The 11135-nt window shown below is 40.2% G+C and overlaps 1 protein-coding gene across 2 annotated transcripts; it reads right to left on the bottom strand.

Moving 5' to 3' along the window:
- Positions 1–1815: 1815 nt before the first annotated feature.
- hspb11 (heat shock protein family B (small) member 11) lies at positions 1816–11133 on the bottom strand. Of its 2 annotated transcripts, XM_041208974.1 has the most exons (5): positions 10992–11133; positions 5921–6027; positions 5516–5584; positions 5359–5402; positions 1816–3274 (listed from the first exon to the last, which is right to left on the bottom strand). In XM_041208974.1, the coding sequence occupies exons 1-5, from the start codon at positions 11084–11086 to the stop codon at positions 3167–3169; spliced, it is 423 nt and encodes a 140-aa protein (XP_041064908.1). In that variant the 5' UTR covers positions 11087–11133; the 3' UTR covers positions 1816–3166. The 2 variants fall into 2 exon arrangements, with proteins under 2 accessions (XP_041064908.1, XP_041064909.1); XM_041208975.1 differs by lacking the exon at positions 5359–5402 and having other exon boundaries at positions 10992–11132.
- Positions 11134–11135: the final 2 nt, after the last annotated feature.

The following is an 11135-nucleotide window of genomic DNA, read 5'->3' as shown; positions in this document are numbered from 1 at the left end:
ATCTTGGGTAGGGGTAGGGGCTGGGGGGGGCCGGGGGCTGTGCGGAGGAAAGGGGCCGGGGGCTGTGCGGAGGAAAGGGGCCGGGGGGTGTGGGGAGGAAAGGAGCCGGGGGCTGTGGGGAGGAAAGGGGCTTGGGGCGGAGGGGGGAGAGGCTGGGGGATACATAAGAAAAAAATCATGTTACATGAACAGTTTACATGTAATGTTCTATAATGTTCAGCACTGGTAATACTAAACTAAAACCTGAGAAAAACAGGCACAACCTTATTCCAAAATGAACAAGGTTCATATATTCCTGCAAGTTCCAATTGTAAAGTACTAACCTTGCTTGATAGTTAGAGTGGAAGATTTAGAAGTGCTATTCTGGCCCTTACGCAACCCAAAACAGGATCTGTAACCCCTTGCCTCTGTTCCATTTTCTCTAGCTGGGCTGATCAAAATTAAGAACATTTTTTTGTATAAGTGCATATTGCTGAATAAGGAGACCCAAAGCTTTTCATCTTGAACTCATCAGGACACTTTGCAAGAGTACCAATATAAGGGGAAAACAACCATTTATACTGTATAAGAGAGTGTTGGCAAGTGAACTGATTGGTGGAGGTGTTGCTGTGGAGAATGCACCAGTGATGATGACTGACAGTTAACTGCCAACCATTGTTTGAAATTTAAACCAGGCAGCTAGACCCTGATTGGTCAAGGCATTGCCCTGAGTCAGCGAATGGCACGTTTTTTCTGTCTGCAAATACCAGGGCTCTATAAATTAACATACTAGCTTCCAGCACACCCAAATGCGCCACACTGCGAGCCCAATTGACAATCTTAAATTGGTTGTCAGAGTAATTTTTAGCACACAGGATTATTTAGCAAATTTTGTCCAATTGCAGAATCACATCTAAAATTGGACACTGTGTTTTGAGTTTTGCAAACATGGGCTGGTTGGGTATGGTCTTTATATTGCCCCATTGCAGACAGTGGCTGGGACATGCTGTTTGATACAATCCACCAGTATTTGGGACATATGGTCTACATAGCTAACATCACACTGGCATTGAAATTCATATACCACATTACTCATTTGTGTGATAGGCAGAACGTCTTTTTGGCTTGACAGCAGTATCCTGTTAGTGGCAAATACCATTCATGTTGCTCAAGGCAAGTAGCTGATGAGTGCAAGACAAAAGCTTCAACATGTCTCTTTTTTCAGCAATACTCAAGTTCTGTACTACTAACTGACTAGAAGTGCATTTAGCAAACATATAAATTACCTAGAAACATGGTTCCATTCTTATACTGAAATTATTTCACAAACTTACAAGTAAATCAGAAAATGGAGAAATGTTTCTTAAATCCTGGTTCTGTCCACTTGCATTGTTCACATAATCATGTGTTATATCCAAAAGGATGTGTATATCATGTTCCATATTCAGGAAACTATTACACTAAAATAAATAATCTCACTTAGTTGTGATTTCTTTGCAGTACTACTTCAATTAATTTGACTACTATATGATATAATTGTTTTTAAAGCTTTGAACTTTAGTCTATGTATAGTGCAATGTCTTAATCAATTGTTCAAAAATCTTTTTCTCTATGTAAATATAATATTTCTACAAAATTTTATGTTATTTGAGCTGTTTTAAATGAACATTTTCACTGAAGCAATGAGCAGTTACATGAAACAGACCAGAAATTAGGCCAAGTGCTGAAAAAGACCTTTGGATCCAATAAAGAACAAAAGTAAAAAAAGCCCCCAAAAAAGCAAACAATGAAGGAATCAAAATTTAAATAACTAATGAAAACAGCATGGTAAACAGCTTCAGAAAAATCAATGCATTTGATAAATCCTGTACAGTTCAAAAAGCAACAGAATTACAAATGAAGTTGATATTACTGGAAAAAAATAATTCACTGACCCTACTTACTTATTTGAATTGATGTAACTTTTTGTTGTTTCTGACAAAACACAAATCCAAACTAAATTGCTGAAATACAACTACTGTCTGAAAATGATATTAAAAGACTTCTAATGTGGCCAGGAATTAAACAAGGTGAACAAATTAGGAAAGGCAACAATATTTATCAGCATGCCACTCTTTAGACAGGGCTGAGTAATTGCCCCTTTAAATTTTCCTTTAGTCGCTGAAGTAAAAATTCTTGTAATATTCAAGTATCAACGATATTGCCCTGGAGAAGTGTTGCTTACTTTAACCAGTGTTAATAATTGTGGAGCAACCGCTGTCTCCAATATCTGACCCTCCCAGCTGGAAAAGTAGACAAGATTTTGTCAGAGTTTGACATTTTTTTAAAATCCTGGGCAACAAAGTAACTGAATTCTAGTTAGAAAGTGTCAATTCTTCAGATCCTGCTATTCAACTTTCCAGCATTAAGAACTGAAAATCATGTAACATTTAATATTCATCATTTTATGCTATATTTGTCAAAACCTATAGAATAAGGTCAATCACTACAAGTACAATGATTTTTAGCTATATTGTTTATGAAGCTTACAGCCCAAACTGGAGAAAGCTGTGGCCTGACGTTCTGAAATGTAGTTAAGATCATGTAAATCAGTGGGATGAAGTTTTATATTCTGTACTATTAAATAATTACTACTCAACAAATTTTTTTGATTGTTTTCATTATATTGTGGAAAAGATTATTTACCCTAAAGGGAGCAGAATATTTATGCTACATTTAATACTGTAAATTGTTTTAAATATAAAACTTATCCAATTCATAGCTGTAAACAAAACTGAAATGAATATATTCAATTCGGAAGCTTAAATACTGGTTGAAAGTTCAGAATGGTAACAAATAAACAAAGTCCATGGACTGGCAGCATCGGGTGAAAGAGTGGAAAGTAAGAAAGTGCAGTGCAAGTACTGATAGTGGGTCCAGAGTGATTCTTGTGTCAGAAAATAATCACGTACCAGAGAAAGACCCTCTGACAGTCGAACATGGAGATCTCGTAGTAGTTGTGATGGACTATTCAGATGTTGATCAAAGATATTTTGTAGCAAAACAAAAAGAATTTATTCACAAGAATAACAACTCAATAATTATGCTTTGTAACAAATACTGCCAAAATATTTACACGAGTAACATTGTGCAGCCTCACTGTTTCATATTTGAAGATCTTGTTTTGCACCAGTTGTGCTGTGTAGACTCAAGTCTCTTCCTCTGTACCTTCCACTGTAACCTTGTGTACTGACACAAAGTGATCGAAACCAGATCTTATGACAAATCGTAGGTGTGTGGCACTGGTTCCTTCCAGCTGCGTAGGAAATATACTTTGTTAATTCACATTTCTTTTTTTTTTAAATTACTGCTCTTACATTAGCTTAATGTTGAGATGCTGCCGAGTGCATTACAGAGCCACGTAGACCAGAAGGTGCCAGTTTTGATTCCTGTTCTGTGCTCAGATCATTAGAACCAATGGAACGGAGGGGCACTACAATTGACTTTAATGTTTGTGTTAAGAAAAAAGCAGTCAGAATTCCTGCTCCTGTTCAGTGAACACAACTGGAAAACACATTCATGGGATAAGAACAGATCTCAGCTCTTACACTGGTCAATCCTTATGTATAAATAGTGTCTATTCAGGCTAGGTGCTGGAGGCTGCTGTTGCCCAGAAGGATTCAGCCTTTGTAGAGAATTGAGGATAAAAATCAAACTTTATTTGGTTGAATTAATGAAATGGCACTATTTCTATTATATATAATGCAAAAGTCAGAGCAACATTTTCTCATACTTATCAATATTTAAGATGTATATTCTTGAGATTGCTGAAAAAAGATACTCTGTTGAAGCTTTTCGTCTTGCACTCATCAGGATAATCGCAAGAATACCAATGTCAGGGGAAGCAACAACTTTATACTTCACGAGAAGGGAGTGCTGACTGATTGGCAATTGGACTCTGATTGGTAGAGGCGTTGCCATGGAGAATGCCCCAGTTAATGGTGACTGACAGTTAACTGCCAAGCATTGTTTGAAATATAAATGAGGCAGCTTGACTCTAGTCAAGGCATTCCCTTCAGGAATGAACCAGTGACTGGCTATCACTTATTTTGTTTAGCTGCATATGATGTACAGCATGAAATGATCTGAGCAGGGTAGCTCTATATCACGCATACTCACAAATGGACCTAAGGACGTCACTTTGGCCCTGAAAAGTGCCCACACTACCTCAGATTACTCTGGAAGGGCAAGGCATATCAAAAATCAGAGCAACAGGTGAAGCTAGCTGTCTCACACTGCTACAATGCAGTAGCAACACAAGTGGCATTTGCCACTAACAGCATGCTGCCGTCAAGCCAAAAAGACGTTCTGCCTATCTCACATATAGTATCAAACAGCATGTCCCTTCCGCTGTTCGCAATGGGCAAGGTATGCTTACAACACTCAAAACACAGTGTCCAACATTAGGTGTGATTCCGCGATTGGACGACATTTGTTAAATAATCCTCTGTGCTAAAAATTAATCTGTCAACCAATTTAAGATTGTCACTTGGGCTCGCAGTGTGGTGCATTTGCGTGTACTGGAAGCTACAGGTATTAATAGACAGGGCCCTGTTCTTTACAGACAGAAAGAACATGTACACATATTGCGCCTGTTTCAGTTAAACAAAATAAGTTATAGCCATTCGCTAGTTCATTCCTCCAGGCAATGTATTGATCAATCAGCGTCAAGCTGCCTGGTTTAAATTTCAAACAATGTTTGGCAGTTAACTGTCAGTCACCATTAACTGGTACATTCTCCATGACAACGCTTCTACCAATTAGATTGCACTTGCCAACGAATCATCACTCTTTCTTCATACAGTATAAAGTTGCTGCTTCCTCTGACATTGGTATTCTTGCGATTGTCCTGATGAGTGCAAGATGAAAATCTTCAACACAACGTCTTTTTTCAGCAGTACTCAAGCTCTGAATGACCAAACAACTATATGTATATTCTTACACAGGATTACATATGATGTATGGCAAATAAACAGGCCATTCAGCCCAACCAGTCCATGTCAGTGTTTATGCCTCACTTGAGCCTCCTTCCAGTTCTTCCCCACCTCAATCCTTTTTATTTTGTCCCCAACTTAGAATATTACTTTGAACTAGCTGTTAAAAGTTGATAAAGTGCATGTGGGACAACATTCTTTGAATTGCCCCCATTTTCCAACATGGGAAGATGATTGGCCTTCACTCAGAAGCTTGCTGCAACAGTGCTGTAGAGATCAAGAACTTCAGTGGCACCCAGGAAATCAAATTGCTCACTAGTTCTCTAGTAGGTGAGCTACCTATCTATAATCATTTCATACAGAGTAATATACTATCTAAGTTTTTTGGGAGATAATGTGTACTTACTGTAAATTCCTCCATTTGAAGCTGTTCCTCAGAGTGCTCAAGTTCTGGTAAAAAGACAGCACCACAAGATGAAAACCACCAAATGAACTTGAACAGAGCAATTCTTTTCCACAGTAATCCTGGTGATTTCAGTAAAATGTTTGTTGAATACACTTACCACTGTTAGTTAAAGGTTCAAAATCTACTGGATCTCTTGCAACACTTTTCTCAATACTAAGGCTGCGCACTGGAACAATGAATCAAATAGAAACTTATTATTGAAAGATTTCTAATTATTTTGAGTACCTTCTGTCTTGCTGTATTCTAATCAACATTAGCAAGGCAGTTACATGTTTACTCATATGCATTTACACTGAAAAATATCTAGTAATACACCCGTCTCTCAAAACTGAATATTTATTCACTGTACCTGAATTTCATCCATTTGGCAATGTTCACAAATAATTAAAAACTTTTGTTCATTGCATTCTATTTTATACATGTATAGAACTAGGTAAAATAGCCCATTCATCACAAATTCTTAGTCTGTTTAACCGTGATTAATAAACAGTAAAGATCTTACCATTATAACAGTGAATTTTCATAGAGCTAATTTTTATAAGATTAGCAAAACTTAGGATAAATTCTTGCGGGAACATTCCTGTCGTGATCCAAAATGTTTCTGTATTACTGTAAGCAGAAGTATGAGAGATCTTAGATATTTCTAAGACTTGGTATTTTTGTTTTTGCAAATTTCAAGTCTCATCTGATCCATGTTTGATTAGTTACACAGTAGCAACCACCGGTCAGTCCTTGTAGAGGTGGTCATTCTTCATGTCTGAGCCTAGACAAAAATAACTTGCAGTTATATAACACCTTGAATGTAATAAAACATCCCAAGGCAGTAGATAGTTAGGAGGAGAAAGGGAAATCAGTCAGTTTCTGCTCCAACTTCTGGGCTATGACCTAGTAATTCTTGTAGATACACTCCAACAAGAAAAGTTCCAAGGGGAGGACCCACCATCCGTGGTTAACTAAAAAAGTTAAAGATAGTATCAAACTTGAAGAAAAAGCATATAATTGTGCAAAGATGGGTGGCAGATCAGAAGATTGGATAGTATATTAACAATGGCAAAGAATGATTAAAAGATTAATAAGGAGGGAAAATTAGGGTAAGAGAGAAAACTAACTAGAAATATAAAGAGTTTCTACAGATATTTTAAAAAGAGTTAACAAAGTGAGCGTTGATCCTACAAAGTAAGTCTGGAAGATTAATAATGGAAAATAAGGAGATGGCAGATGAATTGAACAGGTATTTTGCATCAGTCTTCACTATAGAGCATACAAGTAACATCCCAGAAATAGCTGTTAATCAGGAAATGGAAGGGAGGGGAGAACTCAGGAAAATTACAATCACCAGTGAAGTGGTACTGAGCAATTGTTGGAATTGTGGGCTGACAAACATAGAAAATAGGAGCAGGAGTAAGTCATTTTGCCCTTCAAGCCTTCTCCACCATTCAATATGATCATGGCAGATCCTCTATCTCAATGCCATACTCCCACTCCCCATACCCCTTGACGCCTTTAGAGTCTAGAAATCTATCTATTTCCTTCATAAATATATTCAGTGACTTGGCCTCCACAGCCTTCTGTGGTAGGCAATTCCACAGGTTCACCAATCTGAGTGAAGGAGTTTCTCCTCATCTCAGTCCTAAACAGCCTACTCTGTCTCCTGAGACTGTGATTTCTTGTTCTAGACTACTCCAGCCAGAGGAAGCATTGTCCCTGCATCCAATCTGTCCAGCTGTGTCAGAATTTTATACGTTTCAATGAGATCCCCCCGCTTTCTTCTAATCTCCAGTGAATACAGGCCTAGTCGACCCAATCTCTTCTCATACAACAATCCTGCCATCCCAGGAATCAGTCTGGTGAACCTTCCCTGCATTCCCTCTATGGTATGTATATCCTTTCTTAGGTAAGGAGACCAAAACTGCACACACTACTCCAGTTGTGGTCTCACCAAGGCCCTGTACAGCTGCAATAAGGCATCCTTGCTCCTGTACTCAAGTCCTCTTGTAATGAAGGCCAACATTCTATTTGCCTTCTTAACTGCTTGCTGCACTTGCATGCTTGCTTTCAGTAATTGGAGTACAAGGACACTCAGGTCCCTTTGTACATCAACAATTCCCAATTTATCATCACTTAAACAATACTCTGCCATTCTGTTATTCCTGCCAAAGTGGATAACTTCACACTTATCCACATTATACTGCATCTGCCATGTATTTGCCCATTCACTCAACTTGCCTAAATCACCTTGAAGCCTTTCAATACCCTCTTCACCACTCACATTCCCACCAAGTTTTTTGTCATCAGCAAAGTTGGAAATACCAGGATCCAGATGGACTTCATCCTAGGGTCTTAAAAGAAGTGACTAGTGAGACAGTTGATCAGTGGTTTTAATTTTCCAAAATTCCCTAGATTCGGGGCTGGAAAATAGCAAATGTAACTCCTTTATTCAAAAAGGGAGACATAAAGCAGGAAACTAGCAGGAATATCTGTCATAAGGAAAACGTTAGAAGCTATTATTAAAGGTGTTATAGCAGGGTACTTAGAAAAATTCAAGGTAATCAGGCAGAATCAACATAGTTTTGTGAAGGGAAATCATGTTTAACCAATTTATTGGAGTTCATTGAAGTAGTAACAACCGGTGGATGTTCTGTACTTAGATTTCCAGAAGGCATTTGATAAAGTGCCCACATCAAAGATTATTGAGGAAACTAGAAGCTCATGGTGTGGGGGGAACATATTGGCATGGATAGAAGATTGGCTAGCTAACAGAAAGAAGAGAGTTGGCATAAATGGGTCATTTTCTGGTTGGCAGGATGTGACGAGTGGTATGCTACAGGGATCAGTGCTGGGACCAACTTTATATAAGTGACTTGGACGAAGGGGCCGAAGGGATGGTTGCTAAATTTGCTGATGACACAAAGATAGGTAGGAAAGTAAGTTATGAAGAGGACATAAGGAGGCTACAAAGGGATATACATAAGTTAAGTGAGTAGGCAAAGATCTTGCAAATGGAGTATAATGTGGGAAAATGTGAAATTGTCCACTTTCACAGGAAGAATAACAATGAAGCATATTATCTAAATGGTGAGTGATTGCAGAGCTCTGAGATGCAGTGTGATCTGGGTGTCCTAGCGTATAAATCACAAAAGGTTAGTATGCAGGTATAGCAAGTAATTAGGGAAACTAATAAAATGTCATTATTTATTGCGAGGGTAATTGATTACAAAAGTAGGGAGGTTATGCTTCATTATACAGGGCATTGATAAGACCACATCTGGAGTACTGTGTACAGTATTGGTCTTCTTACTTAAGGAAGGATGCAAATGTGCTAGAAGCAATTTAGAGAAGGTTTACTAGGCTAATACCTAGATGGGGGGGGGTGGGGGTGGGGGGGGGGGGGGGGGGGGGGGGGGGGGGCATTGTCTTATGAGGAAAAGTTGGACAGGCTAGGCTTGGATCTGCTGGACTCTAGAAGAGTAAGAGGCAACTTGATTGAAACATATAAGATCCTGGGGGGCCTTAATAGGGTGGATGTGGAAAGGATGTTTCCTCTTGTGGGAGAATCTAGAAATAGGGGGCACTGTTTAAGAATAAGGGGTTGCCCATTTAAGTCAGAGCTGAGGAGAATTTTTTTCTCTCAGAGGGTCGTGACTCTTTGGAACTGTCTTCCTCAAAAGGCAGTGGAAGCAAAATCTTTCAATATTTTTAAGGCAGAGGTAGATCTTGATAAGGAAGGGGGTGAAAGGTTATCGGGGTAGGCAGGAATGTGGAGTTGAGGTTGAAATCAGATCAGCCATGATCTTATTGAATGGCGGAGCAGACTCGAGGGGCTGAGTGGCCTACTCCTGCTCCTAATTCATTTGTTCTTGGGTAAAGTTGATCATATTTTTCATTTGGGGGTAATCTCTTTATTTACTCAGGGTAGTCAAGAGGGTAGGTACTAACCTGCATCCAGCTTTGTACTAACATCATTCAGGAACACTCACTAGAGAATAGTGATTTTGTTTTTCCCTCCCTGCTGCCCTGCAGACCGAGTTTCTGATCTCAGCCATCCGTTATGGTGAAAAAATACCAAGCCAGGGGAATGGGGGGAGTCACATGCAAGCTGTCTGCTGGAAACCAGTATCAACAATATGGGAGGTGGGGTAGGATTGGGGGAGGATCTGGGAGGCATGGAATTGAGGCTGGAGGGGGCTTGCATATACCAGCTCTCAGTTCAGTAAAGCACCGTTTTAAAATTCTTCTTCTTATCAGCCTCGGCTCAGTCGGTAGCATTCTTGCCTTGAGTCACAAGATTCTGAATTCAAGCCCAATCCAGGACTTGAGCACAAAAATCAAGGCTAAAACTCTGGTGCAGTACTCAGAGAATGCTGCACTGCCGGAAATACCATCTTTTGGATGAGGCGTTAAGCAGAAGTCCTGTTTGCTCTGGCAGGTGGACGTAAAGGATACCATGGCTCTATCTCTATCATTACCCATCTGAAACTGACTGCAACTTCAGGACGTAATGCAATCAGGGCAACCACAGGTTGTGCTGTGGCCTCTATTCATCCAAAGCATTGAAATCAGCAAGAATTTCAATTTTCACACATCACTATTAAAAACCCATAAACAGTTACACTTTGTTCAGTCAGGTGTAACTGGGTTTTTAACAGTGATGTGATTAGTAAAATGTTTAAATGGATTTCATTCCACTTCTTTTTGTTTCTTACAACCGCTTGTAGCATTCCTTACTGGACATTCCCAGCATGGAGCTGGAGTGATATCATCAGGCTGTCCAACCAGCCAATCACATTAAAGAATTTTCACAGGCATCCCAACCAAGAAACAAAAAGCAGTGGAATGAACAAGGTGTAACTTTTTATGGGCTTTTAACAGTGATGTGGGAAACTCGAAATTCTCACCGATTTCAATGATTGTTAGCTCTGGGTGGGTGGAGGCCACAGCACAGCCGATGGTGGTGGTGCCCTGAATGACAGACCACAACTTCAGGATTGCATTGCATTACATTACATCCTGAAGTTGTAGTCAGTTTCAGATGGGGTAATGACAGAGAACCCTGACAGTTCACCACAAAAATCTGGGTAATTATTTCCATGGTCTCACCCCATATCCCCAATCTCTTCCAGCACCACAATCCTCCCAAGGTATCTGCATTTGTCTAATGCCAGCCTCTTGACCAGAGCTGATTGTAACCGCTCTCCCAATGGTGGTCGCGCCATTAGCTACCAAAGCCCTAATCTCTGGAATTTCCTCCCTAATTCTCTTTCCTCCTTTAAGAGGCTCCATAAAAGCCACCTGATTTTGGCCACCTGTGTTGAATTTCTCATGTGGCTGGGTGTCAGATTTTGGTTTTATAACACTCCTGTGGAGTGTTACGGGTTAACCCCACCCCCATCCCCATCCCCATCGTGTCCTTGCTTTGTTTTACTATGCTAAAGGCGCTATATAAATACAAGTTGTTGTTGTTGGAGTGAAGGGACCCATCAGCCGGGCCAAGAGCCTGATACCCTGGGCACTCCCTGTCCCCCTGACTCGGGACAGCCACAGCTACAGCGACAGACCCAGGCCCAGGCCCTCACCCGTCGATGATGTTCTCCGGCGGATGTTTCTCATCTCCGGACGCCACCAGTGCGACCTGCGTCCCCGCCACCATCAAACCAAAGTCGCGCTTCATCTCGGCCTCCCCGTTACCACAACAACGGCTCACTTCCGGTCCTTCCCAT

The sequence above is a fragment of the Carcharodon carcharias genome, chromosome 16 (genome assembly GCF_017639515.1).
Source record: "Carcharodon carcharias isolate sCarCar2 chromosome 16, sCarCar2.pri, whole genome shotgun sequence".
In the NCBI taxonomy this organism is placed as follows: domain Eukaryota; kingdom Metazoa; phylum Chordata; class Chondrichthyes; order Lamniformes; family Lamnidae; genus Carcharodon; species Carcharodon carcharias.
The sequence above is the reverse complement of the archived record's forward strand: the minus strand, read 5'-3'. Positions and strand labels throughout refer to the sequence as shown.